At 39.0% G+C, this 26,000-nt stretch overlaps 1 protein-coding gene across 1 annotated transcript; it reads right to left on the bottom strand.

The window, feature by feature from the left end:
- Nucleotides 1-2,110: 2,110 nt before the first annotated feature.
- Nucleotides 2,111-2,890, bottom strand: LOC138902602 (uncharacterized). The gene has a single exon (XM_070190486.1). It carries the CDS (start codon nucleotides 2,888-2,890, stop codon nucleotides 2,111-2,113), a length of 780 nt encoding a protein of 259 aa, XP_070046587.1.
- Nucleotides 2,891-26,000: the final 23,110 nt, after the last annotated feature.

The raw sequence follows: 26,000 nt of genomic DNA, 5'->3' as shown, positions 1-26,000 counted from the left end.
GATTTTTTGTTATAGTTTTTGCCGGGCAAGAGAGCTCCATGACTTGTTGATGCGATGTGTGATTATGAGTTTCAGCGCGTTTCTTTCATCATTGGTAGTGTACGAAGATTTGGAACAAGGTTTTTATTTATAGGAGGTTAGATACAGGTATCACGTTTGCTATTTGAGCAGCTATTGTGGTCAGGAGCTATTGCTATGTGTATCTAGGTTATGTGGAATATCATGTGATTATACATGGGATATGGCTACGGCTTGATTCAGCTTGATTCATACTTATACATTGTATAGATTCGAGAATCGGGTATTATAATGAATTTTGGAAATTGGAGATTAGGTTCTAAGGGTTGTGAGCTAAGGTTGAGGTAAAGATCTTCTGTTAGATTACGTTTTCGGACTTATATAGGTTGAGGTGATGTGGGATCACTCATGGGTATATGTATGGCAAGTTTATATAGCGATTTGATGGCTTTGGAATGACTCTTGGCACGTTTGAGGACAAACGTATGTTTAAGTGGGGGAGAATGTAACGAACCAACCAGTCGTTTTGAACTTTAGCGTTCATTCAGTGATTTGAGACCGTGAGTAGCGTCATATTGTGTATTATGACTTGCGTGTATGGTTGGTTTCGGTTTTTGAGCGGTTCGGGATTGATTTGGAAGAATGATTCTCGTTTTAGAATCTTTAAGTTGGAAGAGTTGACCAAAGTTTGACTTTTGGGTAAACAAACTCGGAATTGGGTTTTGATTGCTCTAATAGGTTTGTATGATGATTTTGGATATGCACGTATGTTCGGATTTGGTTTCGGAGGTTCCTAGAAGAATTCGACACTATTTGTCGAAAGTTGGCAATTTGAAAAACTTAAGAGTTAATAAGTTTGACCAAGAGTTGACTTTGATGTTATTGGACTCTAATTTGTATTCCAAGATTTTGGATAGGTATATATAGTTGAATTGAACTTGTGTGTGAATATTAAAAGTAATCTAAAGTGTTTATGATTCGGACACTCTTTTGAAAAAATAAAGATTTAACAACTTAAGAGAAATTTTATTCGGTTTGAGCCTCGATTCTTTGTTGTGATGTTCCCGTGAGTGTTTTGAGACTTTGGATAAGTTTGGATGATGTATTTGTACTTGTTGGTATGATTGGATGGGGTTCCGAGGAGCTCGGGTGTGTTTCGGATCATTGGTTGAGAAACTAGTTATGTTAAAGATTTAAAGTTTGACCATGGTCAATATCGGGTCAAGATGGCCTTTTTCGGTATTTTGAGTGCGTGAGTAGGTTCGTAGCATATTTAATGATTGAAATGCATATATAGGTTTCGTTCGGGAGGTTCCGAATGAGTTTTGGGTGCTAAAACGAAGATTTTCATATTGCTGGATTTTTTTTGGTGTAAGTAATTATGAAAATACCATTTATATCCATGAAATTTTCAGATTGCTTTTAAAACTTCAAAACATCACATCTCCCTCATTTTAAGGCCAAATTTGGTGATTCAAGAAGCTATATTGGGTATAATCTTGCAACGCTCATGGTGGACTTATCAAACATGAGTTTTGGGATTATCTAGGACCTGATTCGAGCTGGGTCTATTGCTTTATTCTTTTTCTTGTTTTGGAATTTAGTTACTTTTTCTCACAAGGTTTGGAGCTCGGTTTTGGGCAATTTTGGAGGGGATTTTTACTACTTGGATTGGGGTAAGTACTTTTGACTCGGATTTGTTATTATTTTATGATTCCAACCTTGATTTTAGTGTTTGATCAATGATTTGAATTGGAGAAATTGGGGAAACAAACTTATATTATAAAATAAACCTATCTTACATGGCAAACCTATCTACGAGTGGGTCCCTTTGTACATGTGAAGGACCTTAGGCAAAGAAACTAAAAAGCTTCTAAAAACATGTGAAAGAGGTAAAATATACATGGTTTAGCATGTGAAAGTTTGTGGGAGCATGTGAAAATAGGGTGCTGCATGTGACTAAGCATGTGGAGGCATGTGGAAGCATGTGAAAGTGGGACTCGGATGGTTTGGAAGGATATGGAATTTTGTCTTGGCATGGGTAGATGATATTTTAGGGTTTTTTGGTGGATAATGTGGGATTATGGTGGGATTAGCATGGACTTGGATAATTATCTTCCACTGATTTTCTCGATTTGTCTTCTAGGCACCTTTTGGCCTTGGCTAAGTGGGAGAAAAGAGTGAGTTTATTTGGAATGGGGAATTTATCATCTTGGAGGAAATGGTTAAGTGGCTGATAGTTAATGACTAACCTGAGTTTTCCTCTTGTCTGCTCAGCTCTTTTGTTGACATAAAATGCTTTGCATGCCCATTGTAAATCTGATGGCTCTATTAGATCAAATTCCAAAAGTTCTTTGCATTCTTTCTTTGCAAGATGAAGATGATCTGGATTCATGCCTGAATGTCTGGCTTTTGTTGGATTGATGTTTTCATTCTTCTTGAAAGGGAGCTTGATAAAAAACTCTTCGTTTTTCCATAACAGACTTTTTTCTTTCTTCATGAAATCCTTATGGGATTTAGCACATGAATGCTCAATGAGATTTTGCTCAATCTCTTTGATTTGTTCGTCGTTGGTGATTTGGAATATCCTTGGAATCTCAGAATAAGGTTTGAACTGCTTCTTAAAGGTTATCCTGTTAGCCCTGATCTGGAGTTGATCTTTCAGTTGTCTGAAAATGTCGAATCCAACGATAAGATCTTTTCCTGGTATATCACACCCTATCAGCTTGGTTCTATACTTCAATCTTGGAAAGAACTCAATTGTGATCGGATGCTTTGTGATGACGGTGGTAGTCAGGATTCCATTCGACGCAGTGTTAAAATCCTTAAAGTGCGACACCCATTGATCTTCAGGTAGAACAGAAAGATTCATGAGTGAACAAGTAGCTCCAGTGTCAATGAAAGCAATAACTCGAGTTTATTTATCCCATTTGGATGAATAAACCTTGAATTTTACTTGAGGGATGACTACGAGAGCGTTGATCTCCTCTCGAGCTTCGGCCACAGGTTCGGAAATTTGGTAGTGGTCATCGCCTTGATCCTCGTATATATCAAGAGAGAATAAAGTTTCTTCAATGGGTTCATCATCCACAGAGAATATGGATTCAAGGTCCTCTTCTTTTCCAAGATGTATGCCAGTGTAATCTTCAATTTCTTCAAGGAGTTTGACAGATCTTCTCGATTGGGGACAATTTCTCGCGAAATGTCTAATCTTGTGGCAAATAAGGCATCTGTTTTTCTTGTGAAAATTTCCTGGTTTTCTTCGTCTGAAATATTTTGTACGCCTCTTGGACCTTGATTTTTCATCTGAAATTCTTGGCCATCAAAACCTCCTGAATTCTTTCTGCCGCCTAGATGTGTGGCAGGAACATCCTGATCCGGTGATCAGATCGGATCTGCGGCATGCTTTGTCAAGCGCTGGATTGTGTTGGATAATTTGTTTTTGGGCTGAGCGCTTTGTACAAATGTCTTCTAATGCGACGAAAATAGCTTGCCTGATATAGCCGACTTGTGGGATTGTTATCGATTGAAACTTTTCTTCAATGATGGTCATGGTTCGGCTTGCTAACAACTTTGGAAGGGAAGAGACAAAGGCTTGCTTTAAGTTGATGTCTCTATCGATTTCAAAGTATATTTTTGCCATTTTTTGAAAATGCCTGTCAATTTCATTTCTGTCGAATGACACACACTTCATATCGAAGGGTTGTCTTCGCATTTTCTCTTGTCTTTGGCCAGTATCTCCGCAAAAAATGTCATGTAGGATTCTTATGTTGAAGGCAAAATCTTGTGAAGTAAGAAAAGTATTTTTTCTTGAATCCTAATTGAGTTCCACCAGTCTCTAAGGATTCCTGAGAACCGCGAAGTTAGTTCTAACAGGATGATATACTTTTCTCGTTCAACCAAATTTTTGGTCACCATCCAAGTATAGAAGTCTTGGATCCTTTGAGGCCATTTTCAAACTCTTGACGTCATCTAAGGTGAAAATATGGAAGCTAGTTCCAACTGGTTTTGATGCCATGGGTTCATGTCTTTTTTCTGGGATTGGTTCATCCGTCATACCTTCTTGATCTTCCTCTACTTCAGATATTTCTGGGTCTCGTGGTTGGCTCACAAATATTGGGGGATCGACTTCTTCGGAAGAGTTTGTTGTGGATTCATTGCTTGATTGAGAGCTATCTTCCATTGTATCATCGTCTGATGAATTTAGAGATTCCGACCATGTGGCGTCTCATTCTGACATGTTTCTTGGCTGGGAGACATAGAGGTCTGGAGTCTTCTGATTAGAAATCATCAGATTTTCGGGGTTGGACCCTTTTGAACTTTCGCCTTGATCTCGCCTTTTCTTGGTTTATTTCTGGGCTGCAAGAGCATCTTTCCTTTCCCAAACTATTTTTGTAATATCGAATTCAGGTTCTTCTTTTAAGAGTTGGGTGAATGAGATAGTATTCTGTGAGGTAGTAGGAAAAGTAGAAAATGTGTAGTCCAATTTTGGTGGGGAATATGCTTGTGCTGACATGGGGTAGAAGGTAAATTTTGAAGGGAAAAGTGGAGTTTTTTGTGACTCAAAGCGGTCATTTCTCAAAAGTTTAATTTGTTCCTTGATTAAAATCAACTCCTTTTGTTGTTGTTGGAAGAACTGGAAAAGTGAAGTTCCTGGCGGACAAATCTCATATTGTAAATTTTCCAATCTTAGCTCCAAGTCTTTGATTAGTCCTGCATGGTGAGATGATGTCTGCTCCACCTTTTTCTCAATTATTTCCACTTTGCTCATCATCTTGTTTTGTGTATGTGCCACACTTTTGATGGTATTGCCAATATTGTTGAGCACTTTGTTTTGGCAGATGGAATTTTTTGATTGTCAGTTCATTGTTGCTTCGATGTCACTTGTTGGGGGTTTTTCTCCAGAAGGTAGTACTATATTTTTCTTGGGAATTTTTGGAGCATGGTTGATACCCTCTTTTTCAAAAGGTTGAAGTGAAGGAAAATCTTGGGTATGACTGCAACTTGAAGGGCTCAACATGAATATTTGTGGTTGTGTGGCCTTTTGGGTTGATGGAGTTTTAGGTTCGGGTGGATTTTCGAGTTCTGGGTTACTAGCTGATGGTGGTTTGGGTTTTATTGTGGTTTCACTATCGGTTTGAAGGCCGATTATAGGTCGAAATTGAATAATTTTGGTATGGTTGGACTCGTATCGGAATGGGGGTCCGGAATTTGTAAGTTTTGTCAGGTTCCGAGGCGCGGGCGCGAGGTTGAATTTTTGGTTTTCATTAAAGATCGAAGTTTTAATATCTAGAATTATTTCCTATGGCTTTTATTTATGATATTAAGTTATTTTGGCTAGATTCGAGTCGTCTGGATGTTGTTTCACACGGGAAGAGCTTCTTAGAGTATTGATTTAGCCTCTTTGAGGTAAGTATCTTACCTAACTTAGTGGGAGGAGAAACTACCCCTTAGGATTTGGGTTTAATTGTACTATTTGAATTATGTGAAAGACGTGTATACGAGGTGACGAATGTGTACACGGGCTTATATGTGAACAATTGACCGGTTTAGTCTCTTAGGTCACTTATAGACATGTAATTGAAGTTGTTATTATTTGTCCTCTCTTTCGTTGTTAAGTTTATTCTTACATGCCTTAGCTAAAGTTGCTATTACATGTTCTATTTTTCATTTGTCGAGGTTACTCTTATATGCATTTCGTGATGGTTGTTATTACATGCTATTTCACCCATTTTTGAGTTATTCTCATACATTTATTTGTAGTTGCTAGTTCGTGCTATCTCTTTCCTTGTCGAGCCTAAGTTATGCATTTGATTTGAAGTTGCTATTTCATGAAAATACCTTTATTGTTGAGTTATTGAAGTTGTAGTTGTAGAAAGCTATTAACACTGTTGTGGTTGAAATTGTTGGTTGTTGGAATATCTTACCTTGTTGAGTTGTTTCTCATTTATTTTATTATTATTGAGATTCTTGTACATATTGTGGTTGGGCCGTCGACTATGTGTTGTGGTAACTTTGTTATTGTTGATTTGGTAATGTTGTGGCATATGTGCACGTGTGGTGCGAGTTGATTATTGTGTTGTAATATTGATGTGCATGCGGAGGCATAAGGATATGGGTTAATGTGCATGCAGCGGTATAAGGTGGGATTTATGTGCGTGTTGCTAGTAAGGGAATTACTTGAAGCCACGTGGCAACATAAGGGGGCTAAAGTACGTGTAGATATTTCGGGAAAAATATTTTCAAAAATATCTAAATGTAAGGCTCATACGGCAGTATAAAGAAAGGTTGTGATTTTGAATTATAAAACGTGGATATGAGGCGTGGTACCTTGGTGTGATTTTGTTGTACATTCTATATTTGAAATGCTTGTTGATTTGAAAGGTTATTGTTTTTCTTGTATTATCTCACTTGTATTTTTATTGTATTTGGTTATTTAATGTTATTTTTGTGCGGGAACGATTGTGACTTCTTATGTGAGTCATGCATTCTATGTGATTTGCTATATTGCTTTAATGTGCCAACTTGTGCCTCCGTGTTACTTGGTGAATTGAGTTTTAAGATGAATTTACTTGCATGGAGTCATTATCTCATACTCTGTTGAGTTATTGGTAACATAACAATTTTAAATAAAAGAATTATTAACATGATTTATTTTGTGTGACTCTTAAGATAGAACTCGTTATCTCATTCGGTGCTTTGCTATTTTTAAATGATTATCATATTTTGCTTTAATTGAGTTCTCAAATTAAAATTCATTACCCTATTTGATGTTTTACACGTGAAATTGTTATCGCGCCTTATTTTAATAAATTCTATATTTAATTCGTTAAGTTATCTGATATTTTTCTTAATTTAAAAATGCTATTTTACTTTACCTTATTGATGTCTAAACTAAACTCATTTGATACTCTATTATGTATAAATTGTACTTTACTTTATTTGTTTTCTAAAATAAACTCATTATCTCATTTGACGCTTACTTTATTCAAGATTGTTATTATGCCTTATTATATTTAAATAAACCTCTCGAATATTTTATTTGGCATTTGACACGGATATAATGTATATGGTAGCACATGGACTTTGTTGTGCGAAGGTGATTAATAATGTGGGTACGAGGTGCCATGCGTGTAAGATTCGAAATTGTGGCTTAATATTTGTGGTTATGAGGTATGGTACCTCGGGGTAATTCTTGTTGTAAGTCATGCGTTGGAAACGATTTGATTACTTGAATTGTTATTTGTTTTCCTAATTTGAGTTCATTCATATTTTATCTGTGTTCTGATTATGTTGCTGTTGTATTAACCGTTTACTTCTTGTTGCCAATTGTGTTTCTAATATTGCTTTGTTGGTTTTATATTAATAATCTTTTCGTTGTTAGCCTTACATTGATGTTCTCTCATTGCTAGATTTATGTTAATATCTTGCATAAGTTTTGTGTCTAGTGAGTGTTTCGACTTACCTCGTCACTACTCCACCGAGGTTAGTCTTGATACTTACTGGGTACCGCTGTGGTGTACTCATGCTATGCTTCTATACATTTTTGTGCAGATCCAGGTACTTCTGTTCGTGTTGTTGAGAGTTGTGTCTGCACGACTGGAGACTTCACGGTATACCTGCTTGACATTCGCATGCCTCGGAGTAACCTTCGGTTATGATCTTCATTACTGTTTATCTTCACTTCAAATAGTATTTTATTTAGAAATTTTAGTGTATGTTAGTAGAGCTTATACCGTACTACCGGTTTTAGAAAATGTATAACCATTGGTCGTTTGCAGCTATTTATTGATTAAATAGTTAAATTCTGTTATTTACTCAGCATGTATAAGGCTTACCTAGTCTTAGGGACTAGGTGCCATAGATATTTGGGGTCGTGACAGGTTTAGTTATTGCTATTAACCACAGTAAGTATAGTGTGCTTTGAACAATAGGAGCTTAATTTTTTTCGTCTATTGTAGTTGTGTTTTGTTCGAGGATGAACAAAGGTTTAAGTGTGGGTTGTGATGTTGGAAAATTTCATATGTTTCGATATTAATTTACTCTCATTTTTACGGCTCTTTAGTTATATTTGATATTGAATATGTCCAGCTTAGCTTGATTATGAAGTTTTATATTTATTTGAATGTTAATAAATAATGTAGATATATTGACGAGAGGTTATAGAGCAAAAATAATGAAATTGGGGAAAACTATTTGTTGGAGCATTCAAACGAATCCATACTAATTGGAAGGGGAGTTGTCTTTGTTAATGGATTAAATAATTAATCAATTAGGATGCAATGAGATAAAATGCATGAAGTGAAAATAAAGAAAGAGAGACAAAGACATTACCTGGAATGGAAACATTAGGCAAAAGCCACTTTGGAGGAAAATAAATTGGTAGCAATGAAACAAAGAAGCAATTGGGCGATGCGGGTCTCTCATCTCGCGTTTAGCCTCGCAATGCGAGGTCCAGCGCGTGGTGTTTCGTGCGTTCCATGTGGCGACATGCGGGTCCGATTTTGAAGCTATTTTGTCATAAAAATTGCATGGGGCGTCCTATTTGGTCGTTCCCATTTAATCTGTACCCACTTTTTATTTTATTTTTAACTTGTATCCACTATTTAAACAACTTCTCGTATTTTTCTCCTCCTCCTCCTCCTCCTTCTTCTTCTTCTTCTTCTTCGGGTAACAGTGATTTTATATGGTGTTTGTGAACATATTTTAAGGTAGTTTATAATGTTTTACAGTGGTGAGCTGTTGTGGTGCTTTATTTTTTACTATTGCTTAGGGTTTCTTATTATTTTTTTTCTTAATTGCAAAATGGGTTCGTTAGATTTATTGTTCTTTTGACATATTGATGATCGGGATTTATTCTTGATGATATTTGGAGGTTATATTTTAAATTTGAGCTCATTTGAAGTAGATTTAGGTATTAAATTGTATATTAGATTGTTAAAATTTGAAGAACAAATTTTTGTTTCTGGGCAATTTGGACTTCAGGCCTATTTAGCCTTAAGTGCATGAGAACGTTGGTTGCACTTCAGACCTTTTGGCCTTAAGTGCATCTGAAGTACAATTTTTCACTTCAGACTTATTGGCCTTTGTAGGAAAATATTTGTTGAACTTCAGACCTTTTGGCCTGAAGTACATTTTTTCACTTCAGACTTATTGGCCTTAAGTGCATTAAATCATTGGTTGCACTTCAGATCTATTTGGCCTTAAGTACATCTGAAGTGCAATTTTTCACTTCAAACTTATTGGCCTTATGTGTAGAAAAACGTTTGTTGCACTTCAGACCTTTTGGCCTTAAATACATCTGAAGTACAATTTTTCACTTTAGACTTATTGGCCTTAAGTGCATGAAACCATTGGTTGCACTTCAGACCTATTTGGTCTTAAGTGCATCTGAAGTGCAATTTTTTCACTTCAGACTAATTTTTTTTAACTTCAGACCCGATAAGTCTGAAGTTGATCGTAAAGTAGGTAGGTTTGTAAATTTTTTTGCAAAGTGGGTATAGGTTCAATTGTAACCCCAAAATCGGGTATAGATGCAAAAGTCCCTCCTTTTTGGTCTTGGACTTGGTTATTTCGTCTAGGCCTTTTCCCTACACCTATAAATAGTCATTAACCATGATTTTTACCCAACTTTGGACCAAGGGAGATTATAGAGCCGCCGTGGAGGCAGAATTTCATCTTTCTTCCACCAAACATAGTAATTTTTATGTTTCTTTAGATGATTTATTATTTGGCTACCATGTCTATGTAGATCTAAGCTTCATGCTCTAAGGTTGTGGTTCTTTCATGAATTTTATTATTTAGATACTGATTTTGATTTCTTGATTTATCATATTGGTTTATTTATTCAATCTTGCACTTAATTATTTGATTGTTTGATCATCAATTAAATACTATCTACGAATCTAGAATTGAACTCGAAAGTGGAAATTCTAGATTGTATATAGGATTGAGTAGAGCATGTTCTTGTACCCGGATATCAGAAAATGGATTCCCGGTTAGGATAGACATATGTTAATTGCCTTGATTGGTTATTATACGGGAATTATAAATGCATTCTTGTTGATTCTAACTCTATAGACATATAGGTGTTAGGTTAGCTTGGATAGGAGAATAGGAGATCGGCAAATTCTTATGAGCAATATTAACCCCGTCAATTAATAAATCAAATAAATTCATTAGTCAATTCAGTAGAAGAATACAATAGGATTGTTAGATATCCCATGACTCTAGATCGTTTTCATTACATTGATATCATAAAATCTGTTATTCCTTTGTTCAAAGTTCATTATTTATTTTCTTTTTAGGTTAATTATTTTAGCATCAATACTTTTGGGTTTAATCCTTGTTTATATAATTAGGATAGTTTGATTTAGCTAATAGTTGATAACAAGTCCTCGTGGGTTCGGCACTCTATCTTATAACTTTATTACTTGACGACCGCATATACTCGCGTGTGCGTTTGACTGCAATAGAGATTAAAATTAGAAGCCACCGAATATACAGACTTTTAGAATCTGCAACACCTTAAGTTGGTCCCAAAGGGGCTACCTGTGCAGTCTCGCAAAAAAGCAAATATCTCTTTACTGCAACAATGTATTAATAAATGGTTTAATGCATTGGAAACTAGAATTTTAAGCCTTTCATTTGGTGGGAGTATTACTCGTAACTCCAAGTAGATTGAGAGAAATGTGTGGAGATATCTGACTTAAATTTCAGCGAACTTATGAACTTAACTTGCGGTGACTTTAACCAACTTTTGTTTTACAAACTGCTTAACTTCAAAACATAATATATGAATATTATATAATTAAAATACCTCGTGACAAGACCTTCTTAGCATATTAATCACTCCTAGTCTTACCCCAAAAGTACAGGCTATTACAATCCACTTTCCTTCAGCGAATTTCATCGAAAAGTATTTTCTTTGATTCGTTTAACCTCGAGACACTTAATACTTGTTTAAAACATTTCTTAACATTATATGGGCATCATAACCTCTCTGAGCTTATGCTATTTAACTCACAATGAAATTGACGTACAAGATACGGGGTGTAACATCCTCCCCACCCCCCTTCCCGGGAACATTCGTCCTCGAATGTTGTATTCGATAAATCTAACTCTTGGGATTCTATGAAAATTTCGTCAGAGTTTCCTCAATTAATAGGAATATCCCATACCTGTCAAACAAACAGCAAACATACCATATTCCTCACACGGTCACAAATAAATAATAGTATCTCATTAGGCCTCACACCGCCATCAATGTCAAATATTTATATCATAAACTCTAACTTACATTATACACAAATAACTTTGCTCCTAGAAATGATATAACGTTTGGAGTTGTTCTTGTGGTTTAGGATAAGAACATGTCCCTTCTACATGTATTTGATCTTGTAGAAGTTATAGCTAGTTTATACGGTTGAAAACCCGTGAAATAGAAGTCAAAAAATGTAGTTGCTTGTTAAACTATTTTGAGAATGTTCTTTTGGCATTTTATGGCTGGAAATTGATGGGATAACCTCAATGTGTTATTGTTGTTGTTGTTTTTTACATGTATTTGAAAGAAGAAAGGGGTTTGAAGGTATAAATTTATTAGTCATAAATCAAGCTTGCCCCTCGTTGTATCATTGTTTTGGGTTGCAAGCTTATTATAGAGTTGTTGGTTGTTTGGGTTGTTGTTGTGACTATTATGAACTTGAGGAATATGGAAGAAACAAGGGAGATGCTGCCTGTTTTGTTATAAAATAAGTCTATTGTTCGAAATACGATAGTAGTAGTATTTGTAATGTGACAATAGCGTCGTTTTCATTATTGTAGATTAAGGTGCGGCTAGTTGAGCTTATCGTGGTTGTTGGGAAGATTATTTTACAAGGTATGTTAAGGTTGAACTTCCCTTCTTTTGGCATGACCCGATGTAAACAAAGTGAAAATAAACATTCATCCAAAGTGGCTCTCTATTCGCGTTAGCTAGAAACGCTCATGTCCCTTCTTTCTATTGAAATGTTAAGTGAGTTATGTATTGTTCTTCTTCTTGATATTTATTGGACGCATGTTAATGAGTTAGCTTACATAATATATTCCGTGGATTAACAATCTTATGTCACTCCGACACACCAGTAATGTTCTTTAGTGATCCTCATGCATATGTACATGTAAATATATCTTGACGTCGTTATATATGTGTATATGTATAGTACATATCACTACTGATCAGTTGGTTATTATGACGACGGCGATCCGCACAAAGGCCTGATGGCGCTATATGTGTGTATATAAGGTATATGCACTTGATGGCATTATATACGCTTATACGGTATATTTATGCATATCATGGCCTTCAGTGGCAATCTAGAGTTACAGGTTGATCGTTCTCGACTCTCCTTTACATTGTTGACTTTACTTTTGTTCTTATCATGCCATACATACTCAGTACATTATTCATACAGATATCCCTTTTGCCGGGGGCATTGAATTTCATACCTGCAGGTCCTGATAGACGGCCAGACGGACCTCCATAGTAGACATGCTGAGTACCATCTTGATTGGTAAGCTCCATTTCATCTGGAATTACCAGGTCCAACATTTTGGGTATATATAGGCATGACGGGTAGGCCGGGCCCTGTCCCAACATTGTTGTCTGATATGATGATTTTAGAGGCTTGTAGACTTGGGTTGTATTTCTTGTTATCATGTATGACCTTGACGACCTCTATGTGGGTTAGTCGACCCATATAATGGCCTTATCGGCCTTATGTGTGTATATATGTTTAGGTTGTTCTCCCCCTTTTTAGGTTGTATGATCAGATGGACTTCTGATGGTCACTCTGTGGCCTTGTGAGCCTTATACGAGTTATTATCATTCTGTCTAATGATTAGATATATCACAACCTTATTGGCCCAATCTTCTGTACATTCAGAGTATGACTTCAGGTGTGGTTCTCTAGGGACAGTAAGTCACTGGGTGCCGGCTACACCGCCCAAGGTTGGGGTGTGACAAGTGCTAGCATAAACATCATGCCTTTTTTCATTTACAAGCAAGCGAGATCAGGGATGCCTAGACCTACTAGTATAAATGGTCGGCCAAATGGTAAGAGATCGATAGGTATTGTTGATAATGTGCTTGTGCGAGTGCGCAAGTTCCTTCTTCCACTCGACTTTGTCATCCTTGATTGTGCGGTAGATAAGGAAATCCCCATCATTTTTGGAAGACCATTCCTTACAACCGAAAGAGCACTTATGGGCTCGGAGAATAATGAAATTAAATTCTTGGTGAATGATAAAGGGGTGACTTTTCAAGCTAGCAAAGGCATAAGCTACCAAGTGCATATGAGTGAATCTCAGTGATTAATGTTATCATGTGGTTGAGGATGCCGTTGTTTCATGGCCCAAAATCCCACCAAAGGTCATGATGGCGTCTAACTCGCTCACTAGGCAAGCCAACACAATAACAATCATAATTCTAAAGCGGATTAATCAACTTTTAACAAAATGCTGAATAAGATAAGAAACAGAATAATATCAAGTCTGACAACATAGATACACTATCTAAGGAAGTGTGTCACGACCCAAATCTTACATGTCGTGATGGAGCCTATCGCAATACTAAGCAAGCCGATAATCACAATAAACCACACATCTTTAAATTTGAAAACATAATAAAATAAGCTTAAGAGTAAAATCTCATAAATAACTGATAAGCAAATACCGCGATTCAATACAAAATCCCCCAAAATTCGGGTGTTACTGAGTACATGAACATCTAAATAACAACATAGTCTAACTGCTAAAATATTGTCTAAGAAGATAGAACAGTACAAATAAATGAAAAGAAGGAGAGTCAAAGTCTATGGATGCCAAGGCAGCTACTTCGATAGTCTCCAACAGATAAAACTCCAAAGCTAGCAGTTGTTGTACCCGGAAGTACCTGGATCTGCACACAAAGTGCAGAGTGTAGTATGAGTACAACCGACCCAATGTACCCAATAAGTAACAAGACTAACCTTGGACTGAAAGCAATGACGAGCTCAACAAGTACAATCCAAATACAGAATTTAACAGTACAGAAATGTAGACATGATTCCAAATTTAACAGTTTAGGTTCAATACGGATAAAATATGCCAAGTGTGACTGAAATATGGAATGATACATCACTATATCTACATGTCAGTTATGCATGCCAACTATAATATAACACAATGAAAAAATCATATGCATACTCTCGGAGCATCAATTCACTCAGTCCTCCCAGCCACTCAGTCCTCACAGTCACTCAATCCTCACAGTCACTCAGTCCTCCCAATCGCTCGTCACTCGCACTAGTCACTCGCACTCAGTAGGTACCTGCGCTCACTGCTGGTAAGTCAGACTCCGGAGGGGAGATCCTGCCCAAGCGATAAAATAAGCCAATCATGGCATGAATCAGCAAAACCTGCTGCGGCATGTAGCCCAATCCCATAAATATCAGTCATAATCAGGCCCTTGGCCTCACTCAGTCATCAATCTCTCCAGTCTCTCGGGCTCACAAATATCATGAAAATCAGCCCAAACAATGATGATATGATGTATCAATAAATGACAACAGAGACTGAGATATGATATGCAAATGATAGATGTGACTGAGTACATAATTTCAAATTAAGCAATTAATTCAACAGCAACACGACCTCTGTGGGTCCCAACAGTACCAGCATATAGCCTAAGCATGATTTCTAACATGAATCACAGCTTAATTTCTCTAACACATGGAGAATACGCGGGAAATAACAAGATTATATGACCACACAATTCCACGAAATCGACCGAGTCACAATTTCTACGGTGATCGCCTACACGCCCGTCACCTAGCATGTGCGTCACCTCAACACCAACCACATAACACGTAATTCAGGGATTCATACACTCAGAATCAAATTTAGAAGTGTTACTTACCTCAAACCGTGCAAATCTCTACTCTAATAAGCCCTTGCCTCGCGAATCGTCCTCCGAACACCTCGAATCTAGCCACAAACAACTCGATACAATCAACACAAGCTATAGGAACAATTCCATATGACAAAGCTAAGCTCTTTAACAAAAGTTAAAAAGTAAACCCCGGGCCCACGTCTCGGAATCCGACAAAATTAACAAAATCCGAACACCAATTCAACCACGAATCCAACCATACCAAAATTACTCAATTCCGATCACAATACGACCTTCAAATCCTCGAATTAAAGCCTATAAAGTTTCTATAATTTTTCCCAATTTTTCCAACCCAAAACACTAATTAAATGATAAAAACAATGATAGATTAATGTACATTAACCAAATACGAGTTAGAACCACTTACCCCTATCAATTCCTTGAAAATCCCTCCAATAATCGCCTCAATCCGAGCTCCCAAAGTCTAATTATGAAATTTTACTCTAACCCTCTTTTTTGAAATCTTTTATTCTGCCCATGTTCCTCTTCGCGATCGCAGAAAGACCCTCCCGATCGCGAATAACAAAAATTAGCTGCCCTCAAATTACTGTTCACGAATGTGAATAACCCACCGCGAATGCGACTCACAGGCTCATCACACTACGCTATCGCGAACCTCTTCACGCGATCGCGAAGAACAAATCGTGTGAACTCCGGCCTCCTCCTTTCTTCTTTGCGAACGGGACCTAACACAGGTGTTTGCGTAGCACTGCCTTCCCAAGCTTCGCAATCATATACACCTTCTTGCGGACGCATAGCACAAATTCCCTAGCTGCCTACAACACACTTCGCGATCGCGATCCTCCACTCGCAATCGCGTATAAGGAAACCAGCAACAGAAAAATCAGTAGTTCTTCCAAATTCAAAATGCACCAAACATGATCCGAATCACACCCGAGGCCCCTAGGACCTCAACCAAACATACAAACAAGTCCTAAACATCATATGAACTCACTTGAAGCGTCAAATCACATCAAACAACATTAAAACCATAAATCGCGCATCGATTCAAGCCTAATGAACTTATGAACTTCTAACTTCCAAAACTAATGCCGAAACATACCAAACCAACTCTGATTAACCTCAAATTTTGCACACAAGTCATAAATGACACAACGGACCTATTCCAACTTCCGGAACCAAAATCCAAGCCTGGTAACCACAAAGTCAACTCTCGGTCAAACTTCTCAACTCTCCAAACTTCTATTTTTTCAAACTTTTGCCATTTCAAGCCTAAATCACCTACGGACCTCCAAATCAATATCCGGACACACTCCTAAGTCCAAAATCACCATACGGAGCTATCAGAACTATCAAAACTCCATTTCGGAGCCATTTACAAATAAGTCAACATCCGGTCAACTCTTTCAACTTAGGCTTCCAATCTTGAGACTAAGTGTCCCAACTCATTTCAAGATATCCCCGGAACCAAACCAACCACCCCGGCAAGTTACGCAACAATAAACAAATACATAATAGGAAATAAATGGGGGAGCGAGGCTATGATACTCAAAACGACCGACCGGGTCGTTACATCCTCCCCCTCTTAAATAAATGCTCATCCTCGAACGGGTCTAGAATCATACTTAGAGTCTCAAATAGGCGTGAATATGTGCTCCGCATCTCCCGCTCGGTCTCCACAGTAGCCTCCTCAACTGGCTGATCTCTCCAATGCACCTTTACTGAAGATATGTTCTTTGACCTCAACTTTCGAACCTACCGAACCAAAATGGCCACCGGCTCCACATCATAAGTCAAATAAACATCCAACTGAACCGTGCTGAAGTCCAAAACTTGAGACGGATCGCCGAAATACTTCTGGAGCATAGAAACATGAAACACTAGGTAAACACTCGATAGACTAGGTGGCAATACAAGCTTGTAAACTACATCTCTAATCCTCTCAAGCACCTCAAAAGGCCCAATATACCGAGGGCTCAACTTGCCCTTCTACCCGAATCTCATAACACCTTTCATGGGTGAAACTCTGGGCAGTACCTTCTCTCCCACCATGTAAGTAACATCACGAACCTTCCGATCGGCGTAGCTCTTCTGTCTAGACTGCGTCGTGCGAAGCCGATCCTAAATCAACTTAACCTTGTCCAAAGCATCCTGAACCAAGTCAGTACCCAATAGCTTAGCCTCACCCGGCTCAAACTAACCCACCGTATACCGACACGACAAAGCCTCATACGGAGCCATCTGAATACTCGATTGGTAGCTATTATTGTAGGCAAACTCTGCAAATGGCAGAAATTGATCCCAAGAACCGCCGAAATCCATGACACAAGCGCGTAGCATATCCTCCAATATCTGAATAATGCGCTCGGACTGCCGGTCCGTCTGAGGGTGGAATGTTGTACTCAACTCAACCCGTGTGCCTAACTCTCACCGCACTATTCTCTAAAACTACAATGTAAACTATGTTCCCTGATCTGAAATGATGGACACCAGCACACCATGAAGGCGAACAATCTCGCGGATGTAGAACTCAGCCAACCGCTCCGAAGAATAGGTAGTCCCAACTGGAATGAAATGCGCAGACTTGGCCAACCGATCCACAATCACCCAAATAGCGTCAAACTTCCTCGAAGTCCGTGGGAGCCCAACTACAAAATTCGTGGTGATACGCTCCCATTTCCACTCCAGAATCTCAAGCCTCTGAAGTAAACCGCCTGGTCTCTGATGCTCGTACTTCTCTTGATAACAATTTAGGCACTGAGCTACAAACCCCACTATATCTTTATTCATCCTCCTCCACCAATAGTGCTGCCTCAAGTCCTGATACATCTTTGCGGCACCTGGATGAATGGAATACCGCAAGCCGTGGGCCTCTTCTAGAATCAACTCACGTAGCCCATCCACATTGGGAATCTGACCCTGCATCCGCAACACCCCATCATCCCCAATGATAACTACCTTGGAATCACCATGCTGAACCATGTCCTAGAGGACAACCAAATGGGGGTCATCATACTAACGCTCTCTGATGCGATCATATAAGGAAGACTGAGAAACCACACAAGCTAGAACTGACTAGGCTCCGAAACATCTAGCCTCATGAACTGATTGGCCAAGGCATGAACATTTGATGCAAGTGGTCTCTCACCTACTGGAATAAATGCAAGGCAACCCATACTCACCGCCTTTCTACTCAAGGCATCGGCCACCACATTGGCCTTTCCGGGATGATACAGAATGGTAATATCATAGTCCTTTAACAGCTTCAACCATCTCTCCTACCTCAAATTTAGATCTTTTTGTTTGAACAAGTGCTGGAGACTCCTATGATTCATAAATACCTCACAAGACACACCGTAGAGATAATGCCTCCAACTCTTCAATGCATGAACGATGGTTGCCAACTCCAAATCATGAACAAGGTAGTTTTTCTCATGAGGCTTCAATTGGCGTGAAGCATAAGAAATCACTCTACCCTCCTGCATCAAGACACACCCTTTACCAATCTGAGAAGCATCACAATACACTGTATAAGAACCCGACGCTGAAGGAAAAACTAGAATTAGAGATGTGGTCAAGGCAGTCTTGAGCTTTTAAAGCTCTCCTCACACTCATCCGACCACCTGAATGGAGCACCCTTCTAGGTCAACCTGGTCAAAGGCACTGCAATGGACGAGAAACCCTCCACGAAGCAGCGATAATATTCGGCCAAGACAAGAAAACTTTGAATCTCAATAGCTGAAGACAGTCTGGGCCAACTCTGAACCGCCTCTATCTTTTTTGGATCCACCTTAATCCCCTCCCTGGACACCATGTGCCCCAAGAATGCCACCGAACTGAGCCAAAACCCACACTTGGAGAACTTGGCATAAAGCTTCTCCTCCCTCAACCTCTGTAGTACAATCCTCAAATATTGTGCATTCTCCTCCTAGCTACGTGAGTACACCAGGATATCATCAATAAATACTATGACAAACGAATCAAGATATGTTTGGAATACACTGTTCATCAGATGCATGAAGGTTATTGGGGAATTGGTCAGCCCAAAAGACATCACAAGGAACTCATAGTGACCATAGCGGGTCCTGAATGTCGTCTTCAGAATATTCGAGTCCCGAATCTTCAATTAGTGATACCCATATCTCAAATCAATCTTAGAGAACACTCTAGCTCCCTGAAGCTGGTCAAATAAATCATCAATGCAAGACAAAGGATACTTGTTCTTAATTGTAACGTTATTCAACTGCCTATAATCGATGCACATCTACATAGTACCATCCTTCTTCTTCAAAAATAGAACCGGTGCAGGATGGCCTCAGCTATGGATTGCGTTTTGTTATGACTCGGGAGATTGCATCAGGTGCTAGTATCGATGAGGTTGTTGATATTTCTAGGCAGCTAGAGTTAGTCCATAGTCAAGAGTGCTAGGAGAGGGAGGCCAAGAGGCCTCATGGTTCGGGTGGTTTCAGCGGTGTTTCTTTCGGAGGGCAGTCCTACCACAGCAGGGCTCGCCCTTATAGACCCGCTCAGATGGCTCGTCTGGTTCATCGTGGTGCATCAACTAGCCATGGTTCATACAGTTCTCATCTGGGTCAGTCATCTCTCAGCGCTCTCTCATCTCAGAGTTCATCCCGTGCTCCGTCGGTTCAAGTTTCATCTGTGCCAGGTCCTTCTAGCAGTTATTCTGGTTCTCGGGGCCTGATTCAGTCCCCACCACCAGTGGGGAGTTGCTTCGAGTGCGGGGAGTTTGGGAATATGTGGAGATAGTGTCCCCTTCGCTTGGGAGGTCCAGTTCAGTAGAAGGGTTAGGCTATGACTTCTGCACCAGTTACTCACCACCCACCCACCCAGCTCGGGGTGGGGCTCAGGCAACTAGAGGTCGCCCTAGAGGGAGAGGCCGATCAGGTGGCGGTCAAGCTCGATTATATGCTATCCCTTCTAGGCCAGAGGCTGTTGCTTTCGACGCAGTGATCACAGGTATTGTCTCAGTGTGCCACATAGATGCTTCCACATTATTTGACCCCGGTTCTACTTATTCCTATGTATCATCCTATTTTACTCGTTATTTAGATATGCCCCGTGAGTCCTTAGTTTTACCCATTCATGTATCTACGCTGGTGGGTGATACTATTATTGTGGACCGTGTGTATCGGTCGTGTGTGGTGTTGGAGGGTTGGAGACTAGAGTTGATCTCTTATTACTTAGTATGGTTGATTTTGATGTGATTCTGGGTATGTATTAGTTGTCCCGATGTCATGTTATTCTAGATTGTAACGCTAAGACCGTGACATTAGCGATGCCGGGGTTGTCGAGGATCGAGTAGAGAGGTTCTCTAGATTATGTTCCCAGCAGGGTGATTTCATATATGAAGGCCCAATGGATGGTTGGGAAGGGGTGTCTATCATATCTAGCCTTTGTGAGAGATGTTGGTGCTGATACTCCTACTATTGATTCTGTTCCGGTAGTGCGAGACTTTCGGAATGTGTTTCCTGCAGACATGTCGGGTATGCCACCCGACATGGATATTGATTTTGGTATTGACTTGGTGCCGAGCACTCAGCCCACTTCTATTTCTCTGTATCGTATGACACCAACAGAGTTAAAGGAATAGAAAGAGCAGCTTTAGGAACTTCTTGATAAGGAGTTCATTAGGCTTAGTGTGTCGCCTTACAGCAATATCTGTTGCGGTATGTAGCCCAATCCCATAAATATCAGTCACAATCAGGCCCTTGGCCTCACTCAGTCATCAATCTCTCTAGTCTCTCGGGCTCACAAATATCATGAAAATCAGCCCAAACAATGATGATATGATGTATCAATAAATGGCAACAAAGACTGAGATATGATATGCAAATGATATATGTGACTGAGTACATAATTTCAAATTAAGCAAGTAATTCAACATCAACACGACCTCTGTGGGTCCCAACAATACCAGAATATAGCCTAAGTATGATTTCTAACATAAATCACAGATCAAGTTCTCTAACCCATGGAGAATACATGGGAACTAACAAGATTATATGACCACATAGTTCCATGGAATCGACCGAGTCACAATTTCTACAGTGGACGCCCACACGTCCATCACATAACATGTGTGTCACCTCAAGACCAACCACATAACACGTAATTCAGGGATTCATACTTTAAGAACCAAGTTTAGAAGTGCTACTTACTTCAAACTGTGCAAATCTCTACTACAATAAGCCCTTGCCTCGCGAATCGACCTCTGAACGCCTCGAATCTAGCCACAAACAACTCGATACAATCAACACAAGCTATATGAATCAATTCCATATGACAAAGCTAAGTTCTTTAACAAAAGTCAAAAAGTCAACTCAAAATGTCAACCACGGGCCCACATCTCAGAATCCGACAAAATAAACAAAATTCGAACACCCATTCAACCACGAGTCCAACCATACAAAAATTACTCAATTCCTATCACAACTCGACCTTCAAATCCTCAAATTAAAGCTTATGAAGTTTTTACAATTTTTTCCAATTTTTCCAACCCAAAAATAATGATAGATTCATGTATATTAACCAAATCCGAGTTAGAATCACTTACCCCAATCAATTCCTTGAAAATCCCTCCAAGAATCTCCTCAATCCAAGCTCCCAAAGTCCAATTATGAAATTTTACTCTAACCCTCGTTTTTGAAATCTTTTATTTTGCCGAGATGTTCCTCTTTGTGATCGCGAAGAAAAATATTAACTGCCCTCAAATTGCTCTTCGAGAACGCAAATAACCCACCACGAACGCGACTCACAGACTCAAAACAATACGCGATCGCGAAGAACAAATCGCGTGAACTCCAGCCTCCTCCTTTCTTCTTCGCGAACGCGACCTAAGACAGGCGTTCGCGTAGCACTACCTTCCCAAGCTTCGCGATCGCATACACCTTCTCGCAAATGCATAGCACAAATTCTCCATCTGCCTACAACACTCTTCGCGATCACGATCGCGATCCTCCACTCGCGATCGCGTATAAGGAAACCAGCAATACAAAAATCAGCAATTCCTCCAAGATCAAAATACCCTGAACATGATCCGAATCACACCCGAGGCCCCCGGGACCTCAACCAAATATACCAACAAGTCTTAAAACATCATACGAACTCGCTCGAAGTGCCAAATCACATCAAACAACACTAAAATCATGAATTGCGCATCGATTCAAGCCTAATGAACTTCTAACTTCCAAAACTAATGCCGAAATATACCAAACCAACTCCGATTAACCTCAAATTTTGCACATAAGTCATAAATGACACAACTGGCCTATTCCAACTTTCGGAACCAAAATCCAAGCCCGGTAACCACAAAGTCAACTCTCGGTCAAACTTCTCAACTCTCCAAACTTTTATTTTTTCCAACTTTCGCCATTTCAAGCCAAAATCACCTACGAACCTCCAAATCAATATCTTGACACACTCCTAAGTCCAAAATCACCATACGGAGCTATCAGAACCATCGAAACTCTATTTCGGAGCCATTTACACATAAGTCAACATCCGGTTAACTCTTTCAACTTAGGATTCACACTTTGGGACTAAGTGTCCCAACTCATTCAGAGACATCCCCATAACCAAACCAACCACTCTGGCAAGTTACGTAACAACAAATAAACACAGAATAGGCAATAAATAGGGGAGTTGGGATACAATACTCAAAACGACCGGCCGGATCGTTACACAGGGTCTAAACACGACAACAACTGGATGTCATATTCATCACAAGCATCTATCAAGAGTATGTACAATCATCTGAATACAATGTTTGTCTGAATGAAATAGATAGACATAAAAAGTAAGTAGGGAAGGGGACTCAATATGCTGCGAATCCATCAAGTGGAGTAGCTCACCACGAAGTCTCCGCTGATCCTTCTACTGTCCCGATGAATGCTACTCACACCGGCCTCAGAATTTGCACAAAATATGTAGAAGTATAGTATGATTATAAACTACAATTCCCAGCAAGTATCAAGTCTAGCCTTGAAGAAGTGGTGGCGAGGGGTCGACTTTGACACTCACTAACAGTCAAATAAATAGATGAGAGAATAATCCTACCTGAAACTAGAAATGACATCATCAACAAGTATAAAAGCTCAAAATATAGCTCATAGGGAATTTAGGCATGCTTTTAAAATAACAGGAATCAATAAAATATCAGTGTCTCAATTATCAAATAAAATTTAATACCCGTCAACAATACTTACCTCAATTAATGGCATGATTCTAAGCAAATATAAATATGCATGCTTAGGATCCCTTTCTCAACAACTCACATCACAAATTAGTGTGGCTGACACAGGCTGCGTGTCCAACAAGAACCAAAAGCACCTTGGTTGCCTACGCTCACAGTGCCCTAGATAACATGGGTAATCACCTGACTCCGGAGGGATGGATCCATAATCCAAGCATTGATTATTTTATATTTAATGATCATCAAACAATTATTGTGGTACGCAACCTGATCCAATCATAACATCATCAATCAAATAATCAGTACCAATATCCACTTAATTACCCGTAGAGTCATAATTCTAAACTTTCATAAATAACCACCTTTTACACTAATATATATGTGTAAGAAACAATATAATAAAAGGGGACAATACATGATAATAAGAAAGTAAATAAAAGCTCAAACGGCTAAGTGATGTCCATGGAAAATCATGTAACTCAATTTATCACAGCGGATCAATAAGCTATTTAGCATGTTTCTAGCTTAATCATATTATTATCATTAGTTAATCTGGCCATAGAAACAGTCAAAATCATGGAGCAAATAAGGAAGGTATAAGGCTATGAACTTATAATAAAGCTCGATATGGAAAAGCAACTCTCATGTCAAATCAACAAGTCATAGCCCTAGGCATTCTCCTAAATCATGAATATAAATTATCCCGTAGTAATATGATCAATTTGAACATGAATAAAAACTTCACATAATTCAGTAAAAGCACAACTCAAGTCAACAATAGCGAATATGGTCAAACCTAGATACGCATATACGTTCTTCACCTCGCATATACGTAGCTCCTAAATCATGAATCAAGTAGCAATCATATCACCTATGGGAAGAATTCCCTCTTAGAAGGATAGACAAAAGACTTACCTCCGCCAAGAAATCTCAAATCAAGCAAAAATCGCATAACTGTCCAAATCCAATCTCGAGATGACCCAAATCTAGTAAAACAAACCACTCAATAATATTAAGTAATGCTATAGGAAACAACACCAAATAATAAATCCACAATCTTTACACAAATCCCCAAAAATAAAAAATAAAGAAAGTAAATCTGAGCCCACATGGTCAGATCCATAGTCAAGGGCTAGATCAGTCAACCCATACCCCCCACGAATACAAATATGTGATTAGATTATAAAACCGAGTCCAAATCAACCTTCAAATCCCCAAATTACACCCTATTAAGTTGTAGATAAACCCCCCAAATGTTTCCTAAAAAATCCATGTTTAAGGTGTATAAATCCATGAGGAATTAAGATATAAAGTCAAATCCAAGTGAAAATTGCTTACCTCCAATGTATTAGTAAATTTGGTCTCCAATATCTCCACCTCTCGGAGTCTAGGGTTCAAAATATGAGAGAATGGGTAAAAGCCCAAATTATAACATTAAATACTCTTCCAAGTTATACCCCAGCCTCCAATTCCTTCATCACGAAATCTGATACCTCAAACTTATGAAAATGATCTAAAACTACCTAGAAAGACACCTGGGTCCCATCCATTCATACCAACAAGTCCCAATACCTAATCCAAACTTGTCTAAATGCTCAAAATACCACAACTAACATCAAAACCACGAATCGACGATCAAAATATATGTTAAGCTTCTCTTAAGTTCATTAAATTCCAAACTTCAAACCAAGCTTCCAGTTCAAGCCTAACCAATTCGGATTATATCCAAACTTTGCACACAAGTCCCAAATGATAAAACAAACATATTCCAACTTTCGTAACTAAAATCAGAATCTGATATCATCAAAGTTAACCCCCGGTGAAACATTGGACTCTCCAAACCTCCAAATTTCCAAACTAGTGGGTTGCTCTAGCGGTGAGCACCCTCTACTTCCAACCAAGAGGTCGTGAGTTCGAGTCACCCCAAGAGCAAGGTGGGGATTTCTTGGAGGGAGGGAGCTGAGGGTCTATCGGAAACAGCCTCTCTATCCCAGGGTAGGGGTAAGGTCTGCGTATACACTACCCTCGCCAGACCCTACTAGTGGGATTATACTGGGTTGTTGTTGTTGGCAAATAACACCAAAACATCATAGGAACCTCCGAATCCAAATCCGAACATACAACCATGTCAAAATTCACCATACGAACCTATCAGAGCCCTCAAATCACCAATCTGAGGCCGTTTATACAAAAGTCAAACCTTAGCCAACTAATACAACTTAAGCTTCCAAAAGGAGATTAAGTGCCTCAAATCCCTCTCAAACCTTCCCGAAACCAAACCAACCATCCCCGAAAGTTAGAAAAAAAAAACACATATACAAAAGCATCAAATAAAGAAATAAGGATCAAATACACAAAATGACCGACCGGGTCAATAAATTCTTCCCCTCTTAAACAAATATTCATCCTTAAACGGGTGTAGAATAATACCTGGAATGCCGAAAAGATGAGGGTATATGCTCTGCATATCATGATTGATCTCCCATGTCGCCTCTTAAATCGGTCAACCATTCCACTAAACCTTCACTGATGCAATATCCTTCGACCTCAACTTTTGAACCTACCTATCCAAAATGGCCACCGGCTCTTCTTCATAAGCCAAGTTCTCATCCAACTGCACCTAGTTGAAATCTAACACATGTGACTGATCCTCATAATACTTCTGAAGCATGGAGACATGAAACATTAGATGAACTCATGAGAGGGCAAAGCAAGTCTGTAAGCCACCTCACAAATCCTCTATAACACCTCAAATAGACCGATATACTGAGGACTCAACTTGCCCTTCCTTCCAAACCTCATCACGCTCTTCAAAGGTGAAACTCTGCGAAGAACCTTCTC

The sequence above is a fragment of the Nicotiana tomentosiformis genome, chromosome 12 (genome assembly GCF_000390325.3).
Source record: "Nicotiana tomentosiformis chromosome 12, ASM39032v3, whole genome shotgun sequence".
NCBI lineage: Eukaryota > Viridiplantae > Streptophyta > Magnoliopsida > Solanales > Solanaceae > Nicotiana > Nicotiana tomentosiformis.
The sequence above is the reverse complement of the archived record's forward strand: the minus strand, read 5'-3'. Positions and strand labels throughout refer to the sequence as shown.